The sequence below is a fragment of the Microtus ochrogaster genome, linkage group LG10 (assembly GCF_000317375.1).
Source record: "Microtus ochrogaster isolate Prairie Vole_2 linkage group LG10, MicOch1.0, whole genome shotgun sequence".
In the NCBI taxonomy this organism is placed as follows: domain Eukaryota; kingdom Metazoa; phylum Chordata; class Mammalia; order Rodentia; family Cricetidae; genus Microtus; species Microtus ochrogaster.
Genome location: NC_022035.1, coordinates 4,430,908 through 4,458,755, shown reverse-complemented (window position 1 = coordinate 4,458,755; position 27,848 = coordinate 4,430,908). Strand labels below are relative to the sequence as shown.

General features: G+C 41.5%; 1 protein-coding gene across 1 annotated transcript in view; it reads left to right on the top strand.

Moving 5' to 3' along the window:
- Window positions 1–27,848, top strand: part of Col28a1 (collagen type XXVIII alpha 1 chain) — a 160,085-nt gene that overhangs the window by 54,354 nt on the left and 77,883 nt on the right. Inside the window, exons 14-21 of the mRNA XM_005363713.3 lie at window positions 3,524–3,592; window positions 5,735–5,803; window positions 11,153–11,221; window positions 14,321–14,389; window positions 15,502–15,570; window positions 21,526–21,597; window positions 22,274–22,342; window positions 24,722–24,793. Of these exons, the coding sequence (XP_005363770.1) occupies window positions 3,524–3,592; window positions 5,735–5,803; window positions 11,153–11,221; window positions 14,321–14,389; window positions 15,502–15,570; window positions 21,526–21,597; window positions 22,274–22,342; window positions 24,722–24,793 (558 nt within the window). The remainder of the gene's footprint in view (window positions 1–3,523; window positions 3,593–5,734; window positions 5,804–11,152; window positions 11,222–14,320; window positions 14,390–15,501; window positions 15,571–21,525; window positions 21,598–22,273; window positions 22,343–24,721; window positions 24,794–27,848) is intronic.

The following is a 27,848-nucleotide window of genomic DNA, read 5'->3' as shown; positions in this document are numbered from 1 at the left end:
AAAATCAACCAGAACAGTTGACCCCTTTTCAACCTTACACACCCTTACACACATACACTACTACAGGTTTCTGTGGAGATAGTCTAAGACCTTGCGCCATGTGGCAGGGTTGAGGTTAGGAGGCTATTGGTCAAAGAACAGCTTCAGTTTCCGGGGAAGCCTCAGGATTGAGGGGGTCATGGAGAAAGCTAAAGCTTGGTACTGGGTGGCAGAGCTGGAGTTCCTGAAGAGGTCTGGAGAGGCTATCGGTGAAGGTGAAGCCTCGGTTACAGTGGGACCTTTGCATGCTGGAGATGACAGGATGCGGGATGGCCACCAAGCACCGTGGCTCTACACTGTGCTGCAGAGCTGGCCTGCATCTGAGAAACAATGTGTGCTGTGGATGGCAGAGAGGCAGAAGCGGGACTGCCCAAGCCTCTGGAGTTCAGAAGATCATGATGAGTTACCAATGTCACACACTGAGCTACAGGATTTGAACTTCACTACAGAGCTTGGATTTTGCTATGATCTGATTATAACCATGCTCTAGTTCTTCCTTCTTAGAATAGAACAGAAAAAAAATAAGTATGTAACTTAGTTTGGATTTTGGAGGAACCCACAGATAAAAGATTTTAGAGTTCTAAAGAGAACTTAGACTTTCCGTTCTCTTTTTTTCCACACCATGTAATTTTTATTTAATTGAAAATTTACATTCCAATTCCAGTTCCCACTCCTCAGCTCCTCCTTCTCTCTCCCCCCCACATCCGCTCATCAGAGAGGGTAAGGCTTTCCATGGGAAGTCAACAAAGTCTAGCGCATCACTTTGGGGCAGCATCAAGGCCCTTCCCATTCTATCTAGGCTAACGTAACCCTCCAAAGAGAATGAGCTCCAAAAAGCCAGTTAAAGCAGTAGAGATAAATCCTGGCCCCACTGCTGGTGGCCCCCGCAGTCTGTCCCAGGCATACAACTGTCACCCACATTCATAGGGCCTAGTTTGGTCCTATGCTGGTTCCCCTGTTGTCAGTCCAGAGTCAGTGAGCTCCATTTAGCTCAGGTCAGCTGTTTCAGTAGGTATCGCCCTCATAGTGGCACGCCTTTAATCCCAACACTCAGGAGGCACAGGCAGACTGATCTCTCTGAGTTCAAGGCCAGCCTGTTCTAAAGAGCAAGTTCCAAGACAGGCTTGAAAGCTACACAGAGAAACCCTGTCTAGAAGAATAATACAAAACAAAAGACAGAACTTGGACTTTTAAAGTGTTGAAAATTATGCAACTTTGAGACGGTTTCATGTTTGTTTTTAAGATGAGCTCTTAAGAACAAACAGCAAAGGTTGTGATTTAATAGTGATGTGTTTGTGTGCAGCTGACAAAGGAGGAGTCAGCTGTGTTGCCTAATTTTGGTCAACTTGGCACAAACTAGAGTCATGGAGGAAAAGGGACCTCGGTTGAGGACTTTTTAAGTTAGATTGGCCCATGGACACGTTTGTGGGGCGTTTCCTTGATTGCTAATCGGTGTGGGAGCACTCAGCCCACTGTGGGTGGTGCCATTCCTACACAGGCGGGCCTACGATATATAGGGCAGGCAGAGGAACCAAGCCAGTGAACACCGTGGGTTCTGCTTTATGTCTTTCAGGTTCCTCCCTGAGCTGACACCGTAGCTTTCCTGCATGATGCACTGTAATTTGTAGGCCAAATAAGCCCTTTCCTCTCCAAGGTGCTCTTGGAAATGGTGTTTTATCACACCAATAGAGAAACAAACTATCAAATTTGGTGAATGTCTGTTGAACGAATGAGTGAACTCAATACATTTGTTCCTCTTATTCAATGTAATTTTTTTATTTGTTATGTCATTAGTGAAGAGTAAGTTGCCAATACTTTTGCTGTTAAATTATGTAACACTAGCTTGGCACTTTTCAGTCTAGTTTGCTATTTAGTTTCTCTGCTCCTTTAAATTTTTACTCTAATTAATCGCTTGGCCATTAGAGCAAACTGTCATAGATATTAGACTTTTGATTAATGTTTTGGAATTAAAAGCTAGTTTCCCCATAAGCATTGCAATTTAAATTAGATTTCATGTTAGCCTTTTCTTTTAATTAAGTCTTTACCAAGTAGACCGCGCATAAATAATAAAGACCAACTTTGAAAAATGCAGTATTAAGAAGAAGCAAAAAAAATGTGTTCAAGACTGGGATAGAGTTAGGTTTTTGTTTGTTTGTTTTTAAGACAGGGTCTCTCTGTGTAGACTAGAGAGACCTGCTTATGTAGACCAGGGTGGTTTTGAACTCAGAGATTCACCTGCCTCAGCCTCCCAAGTGCTGGGGTTAAGGGCATGTGCCAGCACACACAGCGTACTACTTGTGACACACACGCCATGCTGAGTCCTGCTCTGCTGCCCCTTTTGTGCAGAAAGCATCTCTAAAGCTTTTGGCTTGTGCTGGAGATCTGAACTCAAGTTCCATGATCATCCAGTACTACTTTAACCTCTGGTTATCTCCTCAGTGGCCCAAATTAGGAATCTTTTAGTTTTTATTTATTTTTAATCTATATTGGTTTCTTGCCGGCATGTATGTCTGTGCGCCACATGCATGCCTGTTGTCCACGGAGGCCAGAAGAGAGTGTTGGGTGTCTTGAAACTAGGATCACGGACAGTTGTGAGGCATCATGCGGATGCTGGGAATCAATGCAGGTCCTTTGGAAGAGAAGCCACTTCTCTTGACCTCTGACCATCTCTCAGTCCCCCAAATAGAAATTTTCAAAGCTCAAAAAGTTTCCCTCCTCTTGGGGGTGGGATGGGGGAATGAATAGGAAAGGAGAAATGTAAGGAAGACGATGTAAGCTGTTTCCTCTGATAGATGGATTGATAGGGTTGCCTAGCGAAGGGCGTTGGCCTGCGATAGTCCACTGAATAGCCCACAAGCTCCAAAGCCAGCACACTGACCACGGTGATGCACTTCTGTAAGCCCAGTACTACTGGTCCTGAGGCTCACTGGCTAGCAATGTAGACATCTGTAAGCCCAGTACTACTGGTCCTGAGGCTTACTAGCTAGCAGTGTAGACATCTGTAAGCCCAGTACTACTGGTCCTGAGGGTCACTGGCTAGCAGGGTAGACAGAAATAATGAGCTCTGAGTTCAGCGAGAGATCTTGTCTCAGAAAGTAAGAGCTTTTCCAGGCTCTCCAATATTTTCTCAGATGAGTAAGTCTCCCTGTGTCTTCTCCTGACCACACAGTCCTGGATCTCTTGTCCCATGGGATGTATTTTCTTATCTGTATTTTGAGGCATTACTTATTGCCACTCTCCTCTAATTTGAACACAAGAAGAAGCTCTTATGCCATTCCAAGAGAAGGAATATTGAAAACAGTGAGGGTCCTGCTACTCACAGATTCCCAGCTGACAGGATGGATCACACTAGAAAGATTCTTACTAAAACAGAGTGGGATTATACTGTCACCATGTCTGTGGGAACGGAAATTAACCATTCTTGTCTGTTTTTTGCCCCCTCCCATCTTGCCATCTCCCATTCTCCCCCCTGTTCTCCTCCCAGGGTCCTCGTGGTCCTGAGGGAACCCCAGGAGAGAGGGGCCCACCAGGAGAAGGGTTTCCAGGACCAAAGGTAACAAAAGCTTCCGAACCAGTGGAAAAATTGCTTTGTCTTACAAGGTCATGGATTATAAACCGTTAGAAGTCAAGCGTTCTCCTGGCCATTTTCACCCTTCTAAGTAAAAGAATATGCAAACTTCTCCATAACATGAAAGCACATATGCATGAAATTCATAATTATAAAATAAGTAATCAGCAGACTTGCATTTTGTGTAATTATTGTAAAATAATTAAAAGTTATGTTCATTTATAGGCACTAAAGCTCCATGCATTTGTTTTGGGTCTAGAAGTTAAGTTACTGAGTGTAGCTATGGCAACCCTTGGCTTACAGCTTTGTTTCTACTAAACTCAGATAAGAAAGGGAGTTTAAAGCTCCAGTTTTAATAGTATTGCTGCCAACATCATAAGAAGAGTAATTTCATCACAAAGAAAGAACAAAACATTCTGAAACAGTCGCTGTTGACCTGGAGTTGGGAAAGCAGACTTCTTACTGCTTCCTCTTTTCTGTGTGTTGGCAGTTCTTTCTGTAAAGGCCCAAAATAGCAGGTTCTTCAAGCTTTCTGATAACTGTACAAGCCTTGGCTCTGTTGTAGTCTGAAAATAGCCACAAACAGTGTATGAATGATGGCCTGTGGCTGACCAATAAAACCACATTGACAGAAGTAGGCGGTGGGTCTGGTTAGTGGTCTGTGGTCAGCCAACCGCTGGTCTTCTGTCTATAGCATATCTGCCAGTAGCCACACAGAAAACAATTTTCTAAGATACTTTGGGCCCTATCCACAGAATTTCAGAACAAGAGACATGCTTGAAATCGTTTATTATTTCCGAAGTCTTTCTCTGAAACATACATGTTGGGGTATACACACAATCCTGAGAACCACGTGCTGCTCTCCAGGTGTCTAAGAATCTCTAGACATGTCATTGTTTCTCATGCCTGGGCCCTTAGACAGCCACATGGCTCTAAGCATCTCGCTCTTACCTCTCTTACCATGATCAACATTTGGTACCCATGAGAAACTTACATTTCAAGAGGGGAAAGCAGTTGGCTAAAGCAATAGACACTAAATCGTGAGTGATAGATGGGTTAAATTTTAAAAGTTTTCCTTGTTAAATTTATTATAGATTGGAAATAATATGTGGGATAAGGTTACCTTACACATGAAATGCCTTTGACTACCAAGGAATCATGTCTAAGAGAGCAGATCAAATGCAGTTTATTACTATGTTCCAAAAATTTTTATGTGGTTTCTTAAGTATCTTTACATTTAGTAGACTTCTAGTTATGTCTAGCCCAAGCAATCTGGGAAATTCAAGTAGCCGGAATATTTCTATTTCTATCTCTGTGTGTTAAACCAGAGGAGAGGGTGAGAATATTGTGTTAATTACTAAGATACTAGAAAGTACAATATTCCAGGGAATGCCTCAATGGCATGTCCAGCATATTCTTATGCTACATAAAAGTAATACAGTATGGGCTGGAGTAATTAAGAGTATTAGCTGCCCCTCTAGAGAGTTCAGTTTTGACTCATGATCACATGTAACTCAAGCTCTAGGGGATCTAATGCCCTTTTCTGGCTTCTGATGGCATTGGAAATGCATGTGGCACACACACATTCAGGCAAATCACACACACACACACACACACACACACACACACAAATGTTATTATCTTAGCTTGTTCAAGATTTTCCATGAATCCTTATAACCTTAGATTTTCAGTTGATTTTTATAAATTGAAACATTAAATCAATAATCCAATTTCAGCAAGCATTAGTTCACAGGAGAGACAAATTTTCCTTATCACCACGAATCCATTTCTGTCATTAGTAAGGGAAAGCGGCTTGCTATCACTAGCCACACCGCAAGACTGATTGCTTCTCTGATGGGATTGGAATTTAGCTCTTTTTCAGCTTGAGTGATGCTGTATACGTGCCTTTCTTGGATAGACCCATTCCTGTTTTAATGTTGAAACCAACCTTTTTTATTTCTGAGTGGCAAAGCTCAAAGTTCGAATTACTCATTTTGAATAAACAGTGAGTTTAGATGCTTGACTTAAAAACCATTAATGTGAACCATAATTCTCAGTAACTGTAATAGAAACTCTTAAAAGTCTTAGTTTTCTTTGTGCACTGATACCTTTCCAATTTGCTTTCAGGGTGAAAAGGGTTCTGAAGGACCAATTGGCCCACAAGGATTGCAAGGCCTGTCAATCAAAGGGGATAAGGTATTGCATATAAAGTATATAGTGAAAGCCATTATGAAGTAAAATTATTTTTGACATTGTTCTTTATTCGTGTACAGTTTGAGTTGCATATAATAAGACAACCATCCCACACAGGTATCTAGGTAATTATAAACTAGAAAGTGTTAGGTATTTTACTATGTGGGATGAATTATAATGTGAAAATTCACATTATCTATATTTCAAATAATTCCTCACTTATTTGAGTTCTAACTTTCAACGCATTCTGTCATCAGCAATGCTTCTTTGAAACCAGATATTAGCAAAAGATACTTCTTGGTAAAGAACACACTTGGTAAAGAAAAGTATATGATGGAGGGAGGAAGAGGAAGGAGAAATGCTACAATTATATTATGACCTCAAAAATTGAAAAAAACTCTACTGACTGTAATATATTACATGAATATGTATCTATGCATCTATGTACCTATCTTTACATCCTTGGGCTCTCACTAAAGATATTATCTTAAAATGAAGCTAGAGTAAGGGAACTTGTTTAAGAAAACTGTCTTTTCTGTCCTTCAGCAGGGACTTTCAGAGTCTGCCTAATGTTAAGCAAAGGTCATGGGCTCCTTGCAGTGAGGGAGACCCATGCTGGTGGAAGCCAGTACCAACTCAGGATAAAGACGCAAACTGCGATTTCTGTAGAATTTGAGCTTGTGTTGGCTAGTTTGAGGCACAGTCACAAAAGCACAGACTGCCATCGGATTGGATGCTCCCAGGGAGTGGAGATAATTTCATGATTGAATTTTTAAATGAATTTCCTCTAGCAGTTATGGGAAAATAGTTGTGGATGAGCTGCGACCAGTTAAGTTTTTATAAAAAAAAGTAGAAGCACCCAACTTTAGATAATGTATTGTCTGACTGTTTCTTGAGATTTGAACATTTTTTTATTATTAATTTACCTGTGTTTGGACACGATAACAAAGTACTCTTGCTTCTCTATGCTCCATAACATTGCCTGGTGTCTGTGGTCTCACCGCCAGGTCCTAACTGACAGAAGCTGCCTTACTCCTTGCAAGTTATTTATTTGCTTTAAAGGTCTCAGTGATTAGGAGTAGAAGCTGGGGATGGAAGCTACTAGAAGTTGATCAGACCCTAAGAGCAGTGGGGAGTGAAAGTCTTCAGAGGGAGGAGAGTTAAGATATATGTCACATGTGTGTATGTGTACACAGACACCATACAAACACACATGCGCGCACACACATGCATAATTAAAACGTCGTGAACTCCAGAGGAAGTGGAGGGCACAGGAGCTGTTGGGGGAGAGAGGGTGGGACGTAAACATTCATGTGCGAACTTGCAGGAATAATAAAATAGATGTAAGCGAGATGCATGCAAAAGCTAGAGACCCCGTGTCAATCATGAGTCATTTGTCAGCCTCGAAGCATATCATTGTATTATTTATATTAGAATAGCAACTGAAGATTGTTTCAAGTGTCTAGTTTCAATCAGCAGTGATATATTCGCTTCTGACTGTATTTAGTTAGCAAAAATAATGGTAAACAGTGAACCATGCAAATTTTAGATCTGATACAAGTCTTGGTTCAAATAGGTCAGTTCCATGGGTAACTGCAACTGTGAAATGCAAAATGCTTCCTTTGGAGCTGCCAGAGCATGGTGGGCACGTGAGCCTTCCAAGGGTTCCTGCGACAGGCATTTGTGCTTCCACATCTGCAGTTATACAAAGAAAACTTTGAAACACCTGGACACAATCACATAGAAAAGCTTTTGTTTGCTGCTCCCTTACAAAACCACCTTGGTCCTCTCTCTCCTCACTGATCTTTTTTTCTTCCTTTTTCTATTATTTTAAGTAAAACTCACAGTTCAGAAACTTTGCTGTGTGATTCAAATGACAATGTAGTACTCCTATCTTAAGGCTGACAAATATATAATCGATAAGTAAAATAATGAAGTACTACAGGGGTCCGAGACCAGAATAAATTATTTCTCGAACCGGAGTGCAGAGGTGTGGGATTAAAGACACAGCTCACATCACTTTTATTGAAAGGGAGTTTTCATGACTTTTATTTAAAGGGAGTTTTCATGACTTTTATTAAAAGGGAGTTTTCAGGGATCCCTCATGAAGTCCTGAGTTCACTTCCTGAAAACCACCCACATTTATTTTCCAAACAGCTTTTATACCAAAACATAAACGGAGGGGGGAATTTAGTAGCATTCTGTTTCCTAGGTAGTGGGAGTGGGGGGCGGTGACTATGGTCACGTTCACACCTTATCCATGCCCATTTTGTCACATCTTCCTATCTATCTTCTTCCTCTGTATGCCTGCTCTGTCATGTAGACTGAATTAATACCTCTTTCCCAGGTGATCTCCTAAATTACAAAGAAGAAGCAGAGCAACGATGTCAGCATATCCTGACCCTTTGTTCAGGATGGTGTCCTCAGTTTGTCTGGAAAAGCTAGGTGACCACCTTCTGTGTGGCAGGTGCAAACTGTGGCCTGAAGTTCTGGCCACCGTACAATGTAGAAATATGGGCCTGTATAATATGGCCCTACAAAGTACTTAGAGCACAGATATTTATTTATTTTCTTTAATAAAATGATTCATTTTTACATAGTACTGTGTAATATAAAGACATTTTCATATGAGCATATATTATGTTTGGCATCTTCCCCTTCCCATGATCCTCCCTTCTCCAGCCCAGGAGTCCCACAGATAGCTGTTCTTCTACTTTAAAGTCATATGTGCATACAGGATTTTAGATAACACATAAAATTGAGGAACGTGAACAAGAGAAAGCACACGTCTTTTGAAGAATATCATAATTCTCTTTGTATCATTCTCTCCAGTTGTACCCATTTAAAAACACTTATTTGTTTATTAATTACTTCATGTAGTGATCAAAGGTTTCCTTTGTGCAGTAGGGTTTTTCCTTCCACCTGTACATTTGTCCTAGGGGTCAAACGCAGATCGCTGAGCTTGTGTGACAAGCACTTTTAGCCACTGAACCATCTTGCTAGCCTAGTTGTTTCCATTTTTAAAAAGCTGGGGGCTGGAGAGATGACTCAACTGTTAAATGGTAGCTCACAGTTATATCACAAATGATATAGATTCATTCCTTATGGCTGAAAGAGTTCAACTGTGTTACACCACATTTTTTACCCATTTCTATCTACATTGTTAAACATTTAAATTGGTTATTGCCTTAGCTCTCATGAATAGTGCTAGGACAGACACTGAGGACAGCCTAGACATTTAATTGCAATCTCTGCATGAAGGGGGTCTTCGCTCTCTTTACTGACTCATTGCAAATTACTGGTTTTGAGCTGGATTCTGGAGTCAGCGGACTTGAAACTAACCGCTGTCATCTTCTCCTTCTTGAAGGTCATCAGGGAAGTGGAGACACAGAAAATAGTTTTAAAGACGATTAAAGCAGACAAGGCATGACACCCACTGAGTACAGGGCCGCTGGGGATGAAGGGATCACGTTCTGAATTAGAACATTCTATCTCTGAATTAAAAACTAAACACATTTTTATTCTAGGGTGTGTCTTGACACAAGTTAAACATGCTTTAATTTATATACAATCTGATCCACTTATGTGATTTTGTTCATTAATAACTATTTAGCCCAAGTTGCCTGCCCATCTCTTTTGAACCAAATGTCACTGGCACACAGGTGACCTGGTCATTTACATTTCCCGTGTGGCTGTTTACATGCTACTAAAGCAGCAACCTTCGGTTACAAAGCAGACCTTCTGTTGGCTGTCAAGCCAAAAAGATTCATTATCCAACCTTTCAAAACGAGGTTTGCTGACTGGGCCTGGAGGTACAGTATTGTAATTCTAGCCGCTCTGGAGGCTTAAGGAGAGGGAATCACAGATTCAAGACTGGACCACAGATAAGTACAAGGTTGACAAAAACAACATTGAGAGCTCGCACATCAAAATAAAATGTAAAAAGAAGGCTGGGAATCTGTCTCGGTGATAGAGAGCTTCCCTCACCTGAATCGGGCCTTAGGTCCAAACTCAAGGACCCTGCCCGAAAACATTGACTCTCCCTGACGTATTCTGCATATAATTGGCATTAAGACAAACGAAGAGAATTTGTTCATGCTGCTCAGTGGTGTTCTTGACCTAACTGTGGCTCTTACTGACCCTCCCCCTTTGAGGCTGTCTCTCTTCTTGGTCTGTCTGGGTGCTCTTCTTAGACCATGTTGCTGTTCCATTTCTCTGACCTCTAAAGACTGGAGTTCTAGAAAGACTTGTCTCTGACCTCTGTTTCTTGGTAAAGTCACCCAGGCATGGCACTAACTTTTGTCACTATTTTGAGGGCCCTCAAACTGAGTCCCCTAGTCCCAATTTCTCCTACTTATGGTCTTTGCTTAGACATCAGTTTTAGGCTTTTCAAATTTAGCAAGTCTGGAACAGGGCTTCCGGTATGACTATCACCCCAGCCTAGCTTGCTTTCTCCTTCTCGGTAAGTGGTAGCTCTCTTCCTTCAAAAACCCTGTGTTCTTCCCAGTCAGCAGCAGATTCCGTTAGCTCTATTTCTTAAGCAACCTAGGACCTGAGTACACCCACATACAGCCATCTTTTGAGACATGGCTTTGACTAGCCAAGAACTTGCTATGTAGACTAGGCTGATAGCTGACTCACCGAGATCTGCCTGCCTCAGCTTCCTGAGTGCTAGGATTAACGGAGTGTGCCACCACACCTGCCTTCACTGGTAACTTCTTCTTTCTTTTCTTGGAGAAGTTTGGGTTCTTTCATTTTGTTTCCTTTCACTTTTTAATTTTTGACATGTTATTTGAAAAATTTAGAAAACTTTTTCAATTTATTTTTCTCAATAAATTATTAATTTTATACTTTTGAATATTAGCTGTGCTCCATAAGAAAATGTTTGCGTTTTTGAAATAACTTTATATAGTTTGAGTTGTGAGAGAAATGACTGCTACATCTAAACTGATACAAATTCTAGGTTTTTCTTAAATATTCAGGAATATTTATATGTACAAATACATATATAGAGAGAGTAACAACAATTAGAGGTCATGAATCTGAAAAATAGCAAGGAGGGGTATATGAAGAGGTTTGCCGGGCAGAGCAGGGAGGGGTAAATGGTGTAATAATGTTATGATCTCAAAAATTAAAATAAATAATAACGATTTCATTAACAATAGCCAATTTAGATGGGACAGTGAAGACGCCGCCATTTTGGCGCGTCTGAACTACAGGTTGTTGAAAGGGAGTGTAGGTTGGACTTTCCATGCTGAATGTGTTCAAAGCATAAAGATAGATCTTAATCTAGGCCAGTTCCGGATTAGCAAGGCGTAATAAATTCGCTTTTGTCTACTCATATTTTGACAGGGGGATTTGGGACCTGTGGGTCCCCAGGGACCAATGGGTGTTCCTGGTATCGGAAGTCAAGGAGAACAGGTAAGTGGTTCTTGCTTCCCCTTTTTTTGGCATAGACATTTCATCCTGGTCCTTGTGTTCAGGGAGGACCAGGCCTGTGAGCATCTTTGTGCTCATTTGGCAGTAATTCTAGCAGACTTAAAGTTCAGAATAATGCAAGAAAGGAGAAAATGTATCATGAGGAGATTATAATTTTAGGGCTTTCAGAAATTCAGAACATAAATTATGTGTTTCTTAGTGCTATGTCTTCCTCTGTTAAGACCTTATTAATAGGTAAGTGTTTTGGTATAAAATTTTATATTTGTAGTCCCCCTTGGCAGAGAAGTATTTTCTCACTTACTGGCATGTGCCTTTTCCTCTCTAAAGTTTCTCAGCTCTGCCAACAGAGGAGTGTTTCAAATTCCCTATTATCCACCTACCTAAGTTTAGCATTGGGATTTAAGGAAGTACTGGGATCAGGGCTGACTAGTTACCTTAAAGGCATCCTTCCCCCAAAGAAGCAACCCATGATGGGATTTGTTTGCAAAGGATGTGGGGCCTCTGTGGTCAGAAGAGAGGAAGGATGGCTGCATGCTCAGAGCGGAACTACTCAGGGAAGCTGGAAAACTTTGTCAAAAGTGTGAAGCCCAGCCATCAGCACTATCTGCTATTGTTCCGTCTCTGCCTTTAGCCATGTAGTCTTGTTTCATCAAAGCCACCAGCAAATACAGACGTATTGTCCTGGTTAGGGACTGGAGAGCTCATTTGAGTAAAATTGAATTACTATGTTTCCTGGAGAATGCATAGACCTTCCTTGATGTACTTTGATGGAAGATAAAGGCTTGAAAGTGAGGTAATTCCAAGTCTCATTGTTGACCTGAAATGTGAGTTTATTCCTAATAATTTCCTAAAATCCTTATTATTATGTATTTGTCATCCCAAGCAACAGTAAGACTGTCTACTATCCCTTTTCCCATCTCCTCACCCTGGGCAGAGTTCCGAGTCTAATATGTTAGGAGGGTTACGGTGCAGAAAACATCAAGATCCATCTATAAATAAGTGTCGAGAACAATCAGACCTCGGTATTCTGGCTACTGAGGATCCTGGGCTGACTCTCAGGATCTACAGTTTGTCTGTTGGGTCCTGCAGGACTACCTTCTGGTCCTGAGATCCTGGCAGCACTGTTAGATCCTGGGTTTTGTGGTTTCTCGAGGCCGAGGTACTAGTCCGCGACTGACAATGGGGTTCAAAGACAGGCCAGTCTGTCCAGATGGTCTGGGGATTCTGGACCTCCCACCTGTGGCTTCCTGCCTTCCTGTTCCCTTTAATGCTGGTTCTTAATGGAGACTGTTATGTTTTTAGTGAAAAAAGGTTTGTTTTTTTTTTTATTTCTTTGGATTTTATATGCCCTTTCTTCATTACAAAAGGAAAACAAAAACTTAGAGGCAAGATGTCTTTACAGGGCTGACCCCATAAATGACCCTGTTGATGGGGAGCAGAATGAGTGGAAGTGTTTGTAAACTGTGCAAAGAATTCATTTTCTCTTTTAAGAGAAATGACACAAATGCTACTTGATCTCTGCTTATGCAGTCATCCGATTCCGTTCTTAAATCTCATCTATCACGTCCTTGTGCTCATCACTTCCCCTTGTTGATCCCTTATAGAAATATATTTCCCCATTCAAATATTTATGAGGAAAATCTTTTTCAAGCAACCTGTGGACCATGTCCTCCAAATGGTCTTCGTATTTCAATGAACTATTTAGTCCCTCGATCACCTCAGATGTTTTGCAGAGTGAAATGGAACGAAAGTAACCATACGTGGACATGTAACCATAAATGCACCCCGTACATGCTGTGGTATTCTGTTCTTCGTCTGTTAGGTGATATTCGTAGACAGCTATAAATGAGAGAAGTTCCTTCTTGGAACCACGGTCACTCCGCTAAATCGTGGGGGGCTTCTCAGTCTCATCAACCGGAGAAAAAGAAATGATATTTGTATTTTATTTTAAAATGTATTTACTTTATTTTATGTGTATGCGAGCTTGCCTCATACATATAATGAACATGTATGTATGTTCACTATGTACGTGCTATTACCTGTGGAGTCCAGAAGAGAACATCAGACTCCCTAGAACTGGAGTTCCTGTTGACTACTAGCTGCCATGTGGGTGCTGTGAACTTAACCATTCTGTTATAGTGGTAAGGGCTCTTGGTCACTGATCCGACTCTCCAGCCCCAATATTTATATTTTCAAGATAAACCAGCAGCTGTACTGTCTAACTGGAGCCAAGGAGAGGGCTTTTTGTAGTATATAAGGATAAATTAATAATGTGTCTTATAAATATTATTTCTACTGTTGCAGTTTATGGCCTGCAGACAAGCATAATTTTAATGTTTTATCTTGACAGCCTTTAATTTTCTTTTTCTGGTGGGGGCCACATCTTCTCTTTCCTGACACTGAATAAAATTCCCAACGGAGCACAGACTTTGGATCTCTTTTAGACATCTGAAGCTGTAGGGCACAGGAATTGTCTTAGACCACTGGGAAACACAAATATTTACATTATGAGTCATAATAGTAGCAAAATTACAGTTATGAGGAAGTGACAAAAATAATTGTGTGTCTGGGGGTCACCACAACATGAGGACGCTTATTAAAGGGTCACAGCATTGGGAAGGTTAAGAACCACTGGCTTGGAATGAATGAGAACTCACATACATCACTCTATCTTCACCCTAATAGTCAGAACCTAGTCCACATACGTACACCCAACTCCAGTAGGAAGCAGGAGTTGTTTTTGTTTTTTTGAGACAAGATCTTGCCACACAGCATTAGCTAGTCTGTAACTTACTATATAGACCAGGATGGCCTGGTCTTGTTGCCTCCCAAGTGCTGGGATTAAAGGTGTTCACTGGAAGCATGAGAGTTATTCCAGGTATTCTCGTGGACCAACTGACATTTCTCTTCCTATCCTAGAAGGAAAGTCTATGCATTGGGGTTTAAACAGTGGTGATTGCTCGGACGCTTCCCGTGGTGTCAGCAGTTTGTAACGCAGAGCTATACCTTCACTTCAGAAGACGCAGGCGTTCCCCAAACATCTTACTTTCACTAACAATGTTTAAAACTTTTATTCCAAAGGGGATTCAAGGTCCAATTGGTCCACCTGGTCCACAAGGACCCCCGGGACAAGGCTCACCTGGTTCCAAGGTAACTTTATGAATGACAGAAAAAATGCAATGCATTTATAGTATTATTGTTGTTTATGATTGATGTTCAATGACTTTGCAAGAGAACAGATGGAATTAACTTAAAAAATCAGAACATTCTATACGACGTGATGCTGATATTATTAATGGCTTAGAAGGCATAATGCATATTCTTTTTGCTTTAAAATGCTTTTACTTGTATAACCTTTATTTATATCTTGTCTTATTTTTAATTGTTGAGACCCTATTCTAAAAGTGCAAGTAGGCATCAATATGGCGGCCCTCTCTGGGTTGGTGAGCTTGCATTCTCACGAGCGTTTATACAGTGGGTTCAACTTCCAACACCTAAAAAGATGGAGACGGAAATGACGTAAATAGTCAAAGTTTTCCTTGAATTTTGGAATCAGATTGCCATTTAATTTGGAACTCTTCCTCATTGCTTGGGGAGAGGCAGTTATTACAATTAGTCACCTTCCACATTGCTTCAAGGATCCCTATTTGTTGTTCTAAATAAATAAATGATACACCTCAGAAAAGCTAGCTCACCTTGGAGCACACATATAATCTGAAAACAATCACTGATACCCTTCAGATTATTGATTTATGTGTTGGCTTATTTGTTTATTCATTCATTCATTCATTTGTCTTTTGGAGTGTGGGGAAGACAAGATCTTTCTGTATAGACCAATAGAGATGACAGGTGCGTGTTCCTGTGGGCCCTTGTTTTATTTGGGATGTATCGTTGAGAGTTTGGGTTGTCCTCTGGTTTTGTTGTTGTTGCTTTTGGTTTGGTTAGAGATCAGCAGGGTTTTCGGTGTATGTTTAACTGTTATGTACTGTATCTTTTCAAGGTGTCCCTACAGGTGTATACCACATGGCCTATAGTTTAAGTCAAACTTACAATAAAAATCCAAGTAACTGAAGGCACTTCATATGTAACTACATTGTGTGTGTGTGTGTGTGTGTGTGTGTGTGTGTGTGGTGTGGTGTGGTGTGAATTATGAATTAGGTACATAAGATTGTCTCACCTTGTTGATATCTATTTTGACAGATCAATGTCAGGAACGTATTACTTTCATTGTGCATAATATTTAAATATTCTTTCCTTCCCAGGGAGAAATAGGCCAGATGGGACCCACAGGCCCTAGAGGACCAATGGGAGTTGGAGTTCAGGGCCCAAAGGTGAGTTGAGTGTTGTTCAAATGCAAGTAGGCAATTTACAAAACACATTGTAAGGTTTCCTTCACATCCAAATGCAAGGAAAAGCGTGCCTATATGTGCTTAGCTTGTTTCTGTTAACTTTAAAATGTGGCTAAGAGGAAACGCATAATTATTTCTTAGTTTTCTTGGTTTTTCTATTGGACAGGATCATTGTAAAACTCATATTTCCCTTGGGGTAGGGACCTTGTTCATCTCGTTTGTTATTGGATGCCAGTTTTGACAACATGGTGGGCTTTTTAAATACTGCTGAGGGATGAATTACTAGCTTATATAACCTTCACAGGCTCTGTTAGATACTGCTGAGGGGATGGAGCCCTACTGTATATAACCTCCACAGGCTCTGTTGCCCATCCTGAGGGTGTGTAGGCCCCAGTGAGCCACCCTGCATTTTGAACCTCACCATTATTTGACTGTCGCTGCCAAGATTCTTTTTTTTAATTAATTAATTTATTTATTATGTATACAATATTCTGTCTGTATGCCTGAAGGCCAGAAGAGGGCGCCAGACCTCTTTACAGATGGTTGTGAGCCACCATGTGGTTGCTGGGAATTGAACTCAGGACCTTTGGAAGAGCAGGCAATGCTCTTAACCACTGAGCCATCTCTCCAGCCCCGTCTGTGTGCATGCCTGCAGGCCAGGAGAGGGCACCAGACTTCATTACAGATGGTTGTGAGCCACCATGTGGTTGCCGGGAATTGAACTCAGGACCTTTGGAAGAGCAGGCAATGCTCTTAACCACTGAGCCATCTCTCCAGCCCCCACTGCCAAGATTCTTAACAACACTTGGGTACTAGAACAATAGTCAGACGTAGGCTTAACAAGAATGTACATACATCACAAAAGACAATAGGACATTAATGAAGCAGCAAAACTATCATTCTTGCATGGCTTTGACGTAATATGTACTATGCTAAGTGCTAAATATGTATGTACACATGTAGATATACAGTATCCAAGTATGCTCATGTAAAATACAGTTTACATGTCAGTTTAGAAAGACAATCCACAACTTGTTAAAGATCATCAGTTAGACTATGGAGGTTTAAATCCCAGTCTGTCCAGTTAATCTGAAGTTTCTCTCACTTAAAAACAAAATACCTTGCGGCCTGACAGCATCTCCTTTCACGTTTCCTCCCCCTCGTCTTCGTGGTATCCTAGGTGCTTCTTCTCTTGTCTGACTTTTGCCCATGCTCCCGCCATGAACATGTGCCATTTCCTTTTGTACACGACAGACTACAAGTTTCCTCGACCTGTAGAGTAGAGGCAGCACCCTGAGGCCACAGAGCACACATTCCTCTGGGTGCTGCGGGAGTCCCGGCTCCATGGACTGCCGCTCCACTTCTTCCCCACAGTCCACCCTCTTCCTAACTGGAAAATAGGGAATACACAAACCACACTTCGTCCTTTTCATTTTCATCCTCTGGAAATTAAACAAACAGCTTTCCCACGTGCTCAGGGGACCTTCATCTTGTCTGCTTCTTTGCTGCTTTTGTTTCTCTTGATTCCTAAAGATGCTCAGTACTTTATGCTAGGTTCCTATTGTTAGAGGCCTTTTATACATCTGGATGGTAAGCTTTTGGTGGCTGGGTTGCTAATTATCTTCTAGGTTGTAACCGGTGTTTGTCCTTTTAGTGTATAGTTTGACAGTTTGATGTGTTTTATGTCTTGTACTTTTAACATGTTATTTTAAAACATCTTAAAGTCGTGAAAATATTCTAATGTCATTTTCTGAGAATTTTATGCTTTGTTTTTTAAAGTTATCTTTTTTTATATCTATATGGGCTTTAGCTTTGTGTGGGGTGTCAGTATGAGAAATCAAGCCTCCCATATTGTTAATGTGTGTTCAGTTGTAGAGAATCCGTTTTGCCACACTGTTCGCAAAGACATCTATGCCTTGTATCAGTTCGCATGTACTTGTCTGTAGGAATTAGCGCCTAGATCTCTGTTCTGCCCCTGCAGCTATGTGGATTTCTCTGCACTATCACCTTCCTGTCCTGATTCGTTAAGCTGCAAGTCAGAGCCAGTTGCCCAAGGACCAACAGTTTCTGAAATGCTGGAGCCTGTTGTTTATGGGACATAACAAGTCACAGGTTTTTCACTCCCTTAAACAAATTTGTTTGGCCCTGTTACACCCTATTTGGTTGATCACATGAAGGAGGGAGAGATGCAGGAAGGATGTATGTTAAGATGTGCTATTGCCCCTGATTAGATGTAGGTGGGAGGTGGGAAGGCAGGAAGCATATCAGGATATCTTCCTGTCCCGTATTGGACCTGACGGGAAATACGGCAGCCTTATGGGGTTACCTTTTTAAGTCTCTGCAAAATGTGACTCACTGCTGTTTTCTGGGAAACCAGGATGGATCTGGACAGAGTTCACCATCCTGGCCAATATTTAATTAAACCTGGCTTCAAATTTGGCTCAAAATTGTAGTAGTGATTTTATTCTTACCCTGTAGTATTAACACACGTGCAAAACCCTGTATCCAGTCTCCAGTTACTGTGTAAATTTGTGTGGCAGTGCATGTCTGCAGTCCCAGCACGCAAGAGGTGGAGGCAAGGGGATCGACAGTCAAGGTCATCCGCGGGTCGTACAGCAAGTTAGAGGCCAACTTGGGATAGATGAGAACCATTCTTAAAATTGTTGAAACAGGAGCGGCGGGGCTGCGTCCCCGGCACCCGGCCGCCCCCATGGCTAGCTTTACCCGAAATAATTACACCGAAACTGTATTCTTTTAAACACTGCTTGGCCCATTTCTATCTAGCCTCTTCTAGGCTAGCTCTCACACCTGGACTAGCCCATTTCTAATAATCTGCTGTAGCCCACGAGCTGGCTTACCAGAAAAGATCTTAACCTGCGTCTGTCTGGAGTGGGGCAATCATGGCGACTCTCTGATTCAGCTTCTTTCTCCCAGCCTTCTGTTCTGTTTACTCCACCCACCTAAGGGTTGGCCTATCAAGGGGCCTAGGCAGTTTCTTTATTAATAAGAAATCACTCCCACATCATAAAATATCCCATCATGTGACAAGAAAATATTCTTATTGTCTTTCTTGCTTATTAGTGATTCTAACACATTTTAGAATTGCCAAATCTAATAAAATATCTCGTTGAATCCACAGATCACTATTGAGCTTTTCCCACTACCAGAGTAAGGCTTTTTCATCTTTTAGGAAATATTTTCATTTTTCTATAAAGTTCTTCTATCTCATACTTTAGATAAGGTTATTCCCAGGCTCCCCAAAGAAATTTTGTCAGTATGAATTGTTTTCTTTCCAACAATTTCTGATTAGCTTTTAGGGCATGTTGGAGAAGTACTTGTTTTCATTTTGGCACGTTGAGTTTTAGCCATAACCGCCCTGTGAAATCACTTACTATTTCTGATTGAAGAGTTTCGTACTCTTTTACACAAAATCACATTGTCTGAAAAGAAACACAATTATATGATGCTTGCTGTAATTTTTTGAAGTACTCTCTTAAGTCAAAGAAACTCACTTCTATCTCAATTTTGCCACTTCCCCTTATTTACTATAAATAAGTAATGCATTTTAGGGAAGTCTTATTGTACTGAAATAGATGTTACCCTGCTAATCTCATATATGAGTAGAGATTTTAGATGTTGAGCCATTCTTGTATTTTTTAAGGTTAAACTCAGCTGCTCATGGTATTTACTTTTTAAGGATACTTCAATTGATCAATCTTATACTGAAGACACTGTGGCCTTTTAAAATAAGCATTCATAGTGTTGCTAACATACAACAAACAAACATGCTTAGTATACCATTTGATAGATTTTGGAATATGAATAGTCTTGAAACCCCCTCACAACCAAGATAATAAAGGCATCCATTACTCAGAGTTACCACGCATCCTTTGCAAAACTGTCCTTCTACTCCCCTTAACTTCTACACTCTGATGTGTTTCCAATGACCTGCTCCACCGTTGCTTGCTTTTGAGGCAGATATTGCTTCTGCCCACTCGGAAGATTTATTTTTATGAGCACTTCGCAGGGTGTGTGAGCAGTTGCTTCTGTTGCAGAAAAGCCTCCCATCATTCAGGGTACCACAATTTACTAATCCATTTTCCTGGTGGTAGAACTGCAGGCTGTTTCCAAGCTTTTGATGTTACAAATTAGAAACATTTATTGAGATGTCTTTAGACATTCCCTTGTCTTGAGTAAACAGTACAGCTTAAACCAAATGGGTACTTTTGGCCTCTTTTTCTGTTTTTGTTTTGTTTGGAAAGTTCTGTAAAATAGAGAGCATGTTCTTCAAAGATTCGGAAGTGAAGTGTGGCTTGGCTGGAGGGCCGACAAGGGCTTTATTATCTTAGGAAGCGAAGAATCCAGAGCAGTGGTTCTCAACCCCCAATGCTGTGATTCTTTAATACAGTTGTTGTGACCCCCACCATAAATTTTTTGTCATTACTTCATAACTGTAATTTTTATGTTGTTATTAATCATAATGTAAACATCTGATATGCAGAATATCTGATATTCAACCCCTGTGTGGTGTCATAACCCACAAGTTGAGAACCACTGATCTAAAGACTTTAAATCACTAGATCTGTTTGCTAACAACATTGTTTTACTAAACTTGACTTTTTAATAACATTTTGAAACATGATGCATTCGTTAATGTTTTTCTTTTTCTGAAAAAAGTTTTTAATGTGTTCTTGGGTGTGTGTATGTGTGTGTGCGTGTGTGTGTGTGTGTGTGTGTGTGTGTGTGTGTGCGCATGCGTGCATATGTACCATGTGCACACAGGAGCCTACTGAGGTCAGAAGAGACAGATGCCAGATCTCCAGGCACTGGAGGTTAGACCTCTGTGAGTCACTGTGTGGGTACTGGGAACCAAGCCCAGGTTCTCTGCAAGAGCAATGAGTCTGCTTCACTGCCGCCCCAACAGTCCAACCATCGTTTAGCATTTTGCAAGGCACTGGCTTGAAGTTTTCACTGGACTTTTAAATGTTTTTTTACAAGGCTGTACTGTGTGCACACTCAAGTCAGATTTCTTTTCTAGTACTTTTAACATTTGCATCTCTCCTCCTGCTCATTTGTCACTAGCTTTAGAATCACCACCTTTTAATTCTATGGACGAGCTTCCTTTGTTTTCAAGTTTGCTCTGTTCCTCATTTTTATCATACATTTCTAGTCAGTTTAGGTTTACTGTGGTTTTCCCCCTCATTAGCTTTTTCAGGTTAGTTGACTTTAAATTAGTTCAACATATTTTACAGTGAGAACACTTCTATAGCAGTTGAGAGCAGTGTTTATGTTTTAGTGAATGATTTAAAGGAGTTGCTAATCACGAATCACCTGGAAAGAAGAGCTGCACTTACCCGGTCCCTTTTGCGGCGGTTATAGAGAGCTAGCATGCCAATGCCACCACTGAGCACCCTGGGAAACTAGAAATCATCCGTAGCCATGCTTTCAACAAACCCGAGGGGAAGATCCTTCCTGGCCTCTTGCCAGCTTTCACTATGGTTGTCAATCCTCAGCATTCCTTGGCCTGTGCCTGCACTCTTTGCTCCTGCTGTCTCAGAGTTTTCTGTTGTTTACACAGGACGGTATCCTCCTTTTTATTTTATTTTATTTTATTTTATTTTATTTTATTTTATTTTATTTTATTTTATTTTATTTTTTATCATGACTCCAGTCACCTTAATAAGCTCGTCTTGACTTGATTATATCTATAAAGACCCTATTTCCGACTAAACTCACTCTTTGGGGATGTCACAATTCAACCCATGGCAAAATAAGGAAAGGAAAGAGATTAGGTAACTTGCCCAAAGTTGTGAAGTTTAGTTGCTAATCCCATTTCTTCTCTCAGAGGCTTTCTCAGTATTGTAAGATAAATCCAAAGACCTCACAATTGAGGTTCACAGTAAGGACATCTCACTGAAATATCTGTTTATCCACCAGGGGGAGCCGGGTGCCGTGGGGCTCCCGGGACAGCCTGGGGTCCCAGGAGAAGACGGAGCCTCTGGAAAGAAGGTAAGGTTATTGTTTTCATATTATCAGAGTGTCAAAACCGTGGCACCAAAGAAGCATCTCAGTCCTCCGGGACAGAGGATTAATCTACCCAGGCCAGACTTTATCTGTGAGAATGAACCTTCTTCTCGTTTACCCCAGAAAGCACCCGGTTCCATGGTTACCTTGGTGCCATACGCGCTCTTAGCTTTGGCTGGTGTTTTGGCCTTGACACCTCCTTCTTTCTCTAAGAGTTCTAGAAATCACAACAATTTAATCTCAAACAAAACCATTTTTCTCGCCTCAAAACAGAGAGTCTGTAGATGCATCTAGGAAATTAGTCTGTCTCAAGGGCACTGAACTATTTTCTGCTGACATTTGAAGTACTCGGTTTTCAGCAAAACTACTGAAAAATAGCAGATGGTGAGGTGGGAGGTCTTTCTTGTTGAAAAAGAAAAAGAAAAAAAAACCATACTCAATGTGAAACTGAGCTTAGGGCTTTGGAAACTGGGAGACAGGAGTTCTTTGTGGTATTTCAGCTGCTCTGGTTAAAAGGAAGTTTAATGCTCATTTACTGATTTGATAAGCTTCCATTTTTAGTTTTGAGATGACAATAAAGATCTGGCATGTTTTTGGGGGGGTTGGGTTCTACATTCTGTCCTCCAAGAACCAGCTGTGATACTTGTGTCCTTTCTTCCAGGGAGAAGCTGGCCTTCCAGGAACAAGGGGCCCAGAAGGAATACCTGGGAAAGGGCAGCCAGGCCCCAAGGTATGCGGATGACAGTTTCACAGGAGGCAGCTCTCTGTGTTTGGTCTCCATCTAAAGAGTCAATTTAGGAGAGAGATGCCTTCCATTCTGACTATGTCAAACAGGTTTACATCTTGCTTAAAATTATGGGTACTGTCTTGTGAACTTTTGGAAGAAGGCCAGGGTATATTGTCTGCCTCTATTTCCCCACGTCCATCCTAAGACCTAGCACAGAAAAGAATTCAACAGATATTTTTTTTCAACCTGCGGTCAACTGATAATTAAAGAAAGCATGGGAAGGAAAAGACTTCTCAAGATTCATTGTTAGATCCTGAAAGTACCTAAAGTTTATTCAAATATTTATAGATTTTCATATAATAGCAAGGATGGGGTTTGTAGCTTGGTGAGAGAACACACTTAGCATAGGCAAGGCCATGGGTTAGGTTCCTAGTCTAAAGCATGAATAAACAACATGGCACTTTTGTTATTCCCTCTAGAAATGCCACTTGAATAACCTGATTTTGTTGCTGTTCTTGTTTGCTTGTTTTGGTTTGGAGACAGGGTTTCTCTGTGTGAGCTAGAACTCTGAAGACCAGGCTGGCCTGAAACTCAGAGATTTGCCTGCCTCTGTCTCCCAAGTGCTGGGACTAAAAGCATGTGCCACCATTGCCCAACATGTTTGTATGTCAAAATGAGAAAATATAAATTCACCCACAGGATTAAATTTTTAGCAGCATAACATACCATGACTAAGGGGCCAGAATTCCTATAGCTTGTATGCAGAGTTTTCAATCACAATGCATACATATTAGTATTCTATTTATAATTCTATTAAAATACTGATATCTCAATTAATCAGCCTTGTCAAAGTATTAACTAAAGTCAAACCCTTAGTCTTAAAGGTTAGACACTGAAATTTAAATATATCTGTACAATTTCAACCACTTGAACCTATCAACTTTTTCTTCAAACAAGGAGAAAGGAACACTTTTTAAAGCATAGCGTAAAATATATGTTTAGAAATTCTGGCCTATCCACAATCAGAAGTGAGGCTACGCAGAAGGGTGATGTCTCTGAGAAAGACCTGAAGTTTAGGTAATGAGGCGGCTGGAGAAATCCCCAGAACAGCAGGAGCACATGAGTACTGAGTGTGGGAAATCTGAGAGAATGGGCATCAATGCAGGGGGCAAAGGTACCAGAATGCACCTGTCACCAAGGAGAATGCAGCACCCCGGGCAGCACTGCTGCTTCATGACAGGTGCTTGTGCACTTGTGTTCTGAGGTGATTAGGTCTGGAGGTTGAATTCGGTGGAGGATGAAAGAAGCTAAATAGCTGTGGTTCTGCCCTTCTCTCCATGGTGGAGCAGGTGCTGTCTGTATGCGTTTATCAGCTGTGTCCCTGCCCTTAGTTAGTGTGTGCTCTGCAGACTTGGGTAGATCCTTATGGATCCAGTTGGAGGCTCTTGTTGTTTCGGCAGAGCGTCCTTTTGTTGATGTGTTAGTACCTGAGTCATTGATTTTCAAGGTGTAGTCCCTGAATCAGCTGGGTCTGCATTACCCAGGGAATATTTGTTAAGCAAATTATTGGGCCATTGTGGAAACCAACTCAATCAGAAACTCTCTGGATATGGGATCTAGAAACCTGTGCTCTCTCAAGCCCTCCAGATGATGGTGATCCTTGTTTGAAAACTGTGGCCCCACCAGGCGTACCAGCAATGTGCTCCACTGGGTGTGCCAGCAATCTGCCAGTGACCTCAGCCACAAACCCAAGGAGAAAGCCCTTCACTAACCTGAACCCACATCTGGATGTAATGCCCCGCAGTAGAGCCTCATTGAAAGAGAGCTTTTGTGGAATGTAGCAGAATTCTTTATGGCTGTGGGAGCATTGCTAGGTTCCACCATGCTAAGGAGCCACGGGAGGCAGTTTCCAGCTCTGCTGCAGGTTACTGCTTGACTATCCTTTTACCAACAAAATTATTGGCCTTCTTATGTCGAATGAACTATTCTCCCCAGTGGGGAAGAATGGGGCCTTGATTTGAAGAATGTCTCTTTAAATGTTTTTAGACTGAAATACCATGGAAATTGAGACACGGGATAAAAACCATCTCTTTTCTGAAATATCGGGTGTATTAGGACCATCTGTGCACAGACTCATGGTACAGAAGACTCAGGAATTCAAGCAAAAGTACTCTGCCATTCAGAGCTTAAAAACATCAAATCCTTTCGAGTGAATGACAAAGCCTGGGCAGGTTTCTGAGGAGCATTGGCAAACCTTGGGTGGCCAGGCCATGCCTAGCAGGCTCGCCTGAAAGCTGCTGTTTGCTGAGAGCCTGGCTCTGATGTGATGCTGTGAGACCGTGTGCTAATACAGCCGCTATATCTTTGTAATTATTCCATCAGGGCGATGAAGGAAAGAAAGGGAGCAAAGGAAATCCAGGACAGAGGGGGTTTCCAGGACCCGAGGGGCCAAAGGTATGTTTCTTATATTCTCAGCTGTGCTTTGAGGAGATGGTAACTGTGTCTGGTTTTAATAGAATATTAAATTTCCACTTCAAATTTGATTACTTGTTTCCTTCCCAACAAATACATGACTAAAACCCCCCAGAGGAAAATGTCTTTGGAAAATGTTCTTTTTCCAGACCCTAATAGGATGGAGTAAAGAGCTCTCACAGAGTATATAACCATTTGAGCTAGATTCTGGGGGACTCTAGCGCCAGTCATCTCTAGTAAGTACGTAAAGGTGGGGCCATAGCACACCCTGCACCCCAGCATCTTCTTTAGCTAAGCAACAGTGAGCCCAGCCCTCACTGACAGGTAGCCTCCATGATGCTGAAGAGGGTCCCATTGGGCTCTGCTTTGAATCATCTGAGCCAATCGCTCATACAGGAGAATGTGGTCTAGTTCCCAGAGCAATCCTGACAATACAGAGTTTAACAGACACATGTCTCTGGCACTCAGTACATGTGTACAGGCAGACATGGTGCTGGAGCAGGAGCCGAGAGTCCTACATCTTGACCTGTAGGCAATAGGAAGAGGTCAGAGACACTGGGCATGGCTTAAACATATACAGGACCTCAAATCCCACCCCCACAATGACACTTTTTCCAACAAGTCCATACCTACTTTAATGACGTCACATCGCTAACAGAGCCACTCCCTATGAATTTATTCCCCATTCAAACTACCACACAGGTCATCAGAAAAGAGCTGAGAAAGTTTAACGATTAGGTAATGAGAAAACGTGTTTCTTTTTGAGTTTTTAAATTAGATTTATTAACTTTCTTTTAGGTGTGTGCTTTTTGCCTGCATGTATGTACATTACTGTTGCCCTTGGAGGCCAGCTAAGGGCCTGGAGTTAGTGATGGTTGTGAACCATCACGTGAATGCTGGAAATAGAAGCCAGACCTCCCACAAGAGCTGCAAATGCAGTTCCATCTCTCCAACCCCAAGAGAGAAACGTTTGAAAACTGGTGTTGACACAACCAGGGAGCTACAAAACAGGATTGCCTGTGGAGCCATGATTGGTCATAGCCTTAAGGCAGGCGTCCTCAGCCTGCGGCTTACAACCCTTTTGGGGTTGTGTATCTTATATACTGTATATCAGATATTTATATTACCATTCTTAACAGTAGCAAAATTACAGTTATGAAGTAACAATAAAATAATTTGATTGCTGGGGTCACCACAGCACGAGGAACTGTGTTAACTGTGTTAGTGCAGGTTAGCATTTTTCAGTGTTGTGGGGAAATTGTTAGAAATCCAGGTTTCTTGAACTTGCTCCCAGAGTCTCCGAGATTCGATTTTAGAAAAATTTTTGGGGATGGACCCAGGGATCCATGTTTCTTCAAGGGCCACGTGTAGTCTGAGAAACAAAAGGACTTGTCATTGCTTTTTATATTGTAGCTAATTTTATTCAAAGTAAACTTGGTGTTTTTTAATAGAGGGATTTTTTTTAAAGATGAATAAAATTAATTTGTTTAGAGTTATCTTTAACTCTAAAGCCAGAGCCATGTGGCCAAGTCTGCCAAGTTTTGCTGTGGCTGGAACATGGTCTCCTCATTACATCTTCACCAGCTTTCTGTCCTTCACTGCCCAAGCTTGGCTGTCCTTAAACTCACCTTGTAGACCAGGCTGGCCTCAACCTCAGAGATCTGCCAGCCTCTGCCTTCCCAGTGCTGGGATTAAAGGTGTGCCCCACCACACCAGGCTCGAAGTTCTTCTTTAATTCCTTTTCACAATTGGAAATTTAGCTGGATGGGACCTTGTCCGGAGGTTACCACTCCCTTTATCCCTTGCTTAAACTGCTCACCACCTTGAACGTAGGATTTAGCTACATTCCACTTCCTGATACTCTTTTTCCTCCTTAAAATTTACATTTTTGTTATTTACTCTGATCAGCTTGCTCCATTTCATCATAAATCTTCATTAGAGTTACCACTAATAGCCACACAACAGAGTCTATGCAAGGCTGTTTTGAGATTTCTTCTGCCAATGCAACTTAACTCTTCATTTTAGCATTAGGGAGACTTTTTGGACAAGGGCAAAAAGTAGCCACTTTCTTCACCAAATCACAAGAATGATCTCTAGGCAACAAACTAAAACTCTTCTCCTCTGAAACCTCCTGGGTGAGCCCCCAACAGTTCAAATAACTCTAAGCAAAGCAAAACAAAACAAAACAAACAAAAAACTAGTTCAAATAACTCTGTCTTCCATGATCCTACTAGTATGGCCTATTAAGTCACGTGTTTAAACATTCCACTGTTTTCATATCCCAAAGTATCCAGGTTCAAATTTCTCCAATGAAGAATAAGGTCGGGCCTATTACAGCGATACCCAGTCCCTGGTACTAACTTCTGTCTTCTTTAGGGTTTCTATTGCTATGAAGAGACACCATGAGCATGGCACCTCTTATAAAGAAAACATTTAATTTTGAGGTGGTGGCTTAGAGTTCAGAAATTCAGACCATTATCATCATGACAGGGAACATGGCAGTGTGCAGGAAGACATGGTGCTGGCTACATCTTGTTCAGAAGACAAGAGAAAGTGGATTGAGAGTCACCCTGAGAGAAGCTTGAGCAAAAGAGACCTCAGAGCCCCTTCCCACAATGACACATTTCCTCCAACAAGGCCACACCTACTTCAACAAGGCCACACCTCCTAATAGTGCCACTTCCTTGGGTCCATTTTATTTCGAACCACCACAATATATAAAGTTGTGATGATGTCTGTTTCTGTCCCAGTGAGTCATTTTGAACTTCACCTTGTCGTGTGCAGTGACCGTGTTTGAGAGCAGGGGCTTTTACACCGAGTTAACAGCGCTTAGGTCAGAATCCTCAGAGATGCTGACAGAAATACACATTCCTGGGCCCCATCTGTCAGACGCATGGAATCTGGATTTCAGGACCTGAAACTGAACACTGCTTCTTTGCCAAACTCTTACCTGTGCATTAGTGTTTGGGAAACACTGGTCTAGATTCTGATGAGACACAAGTCTCTGGGACCCAATATTAGATAAAACAGAGGCAGG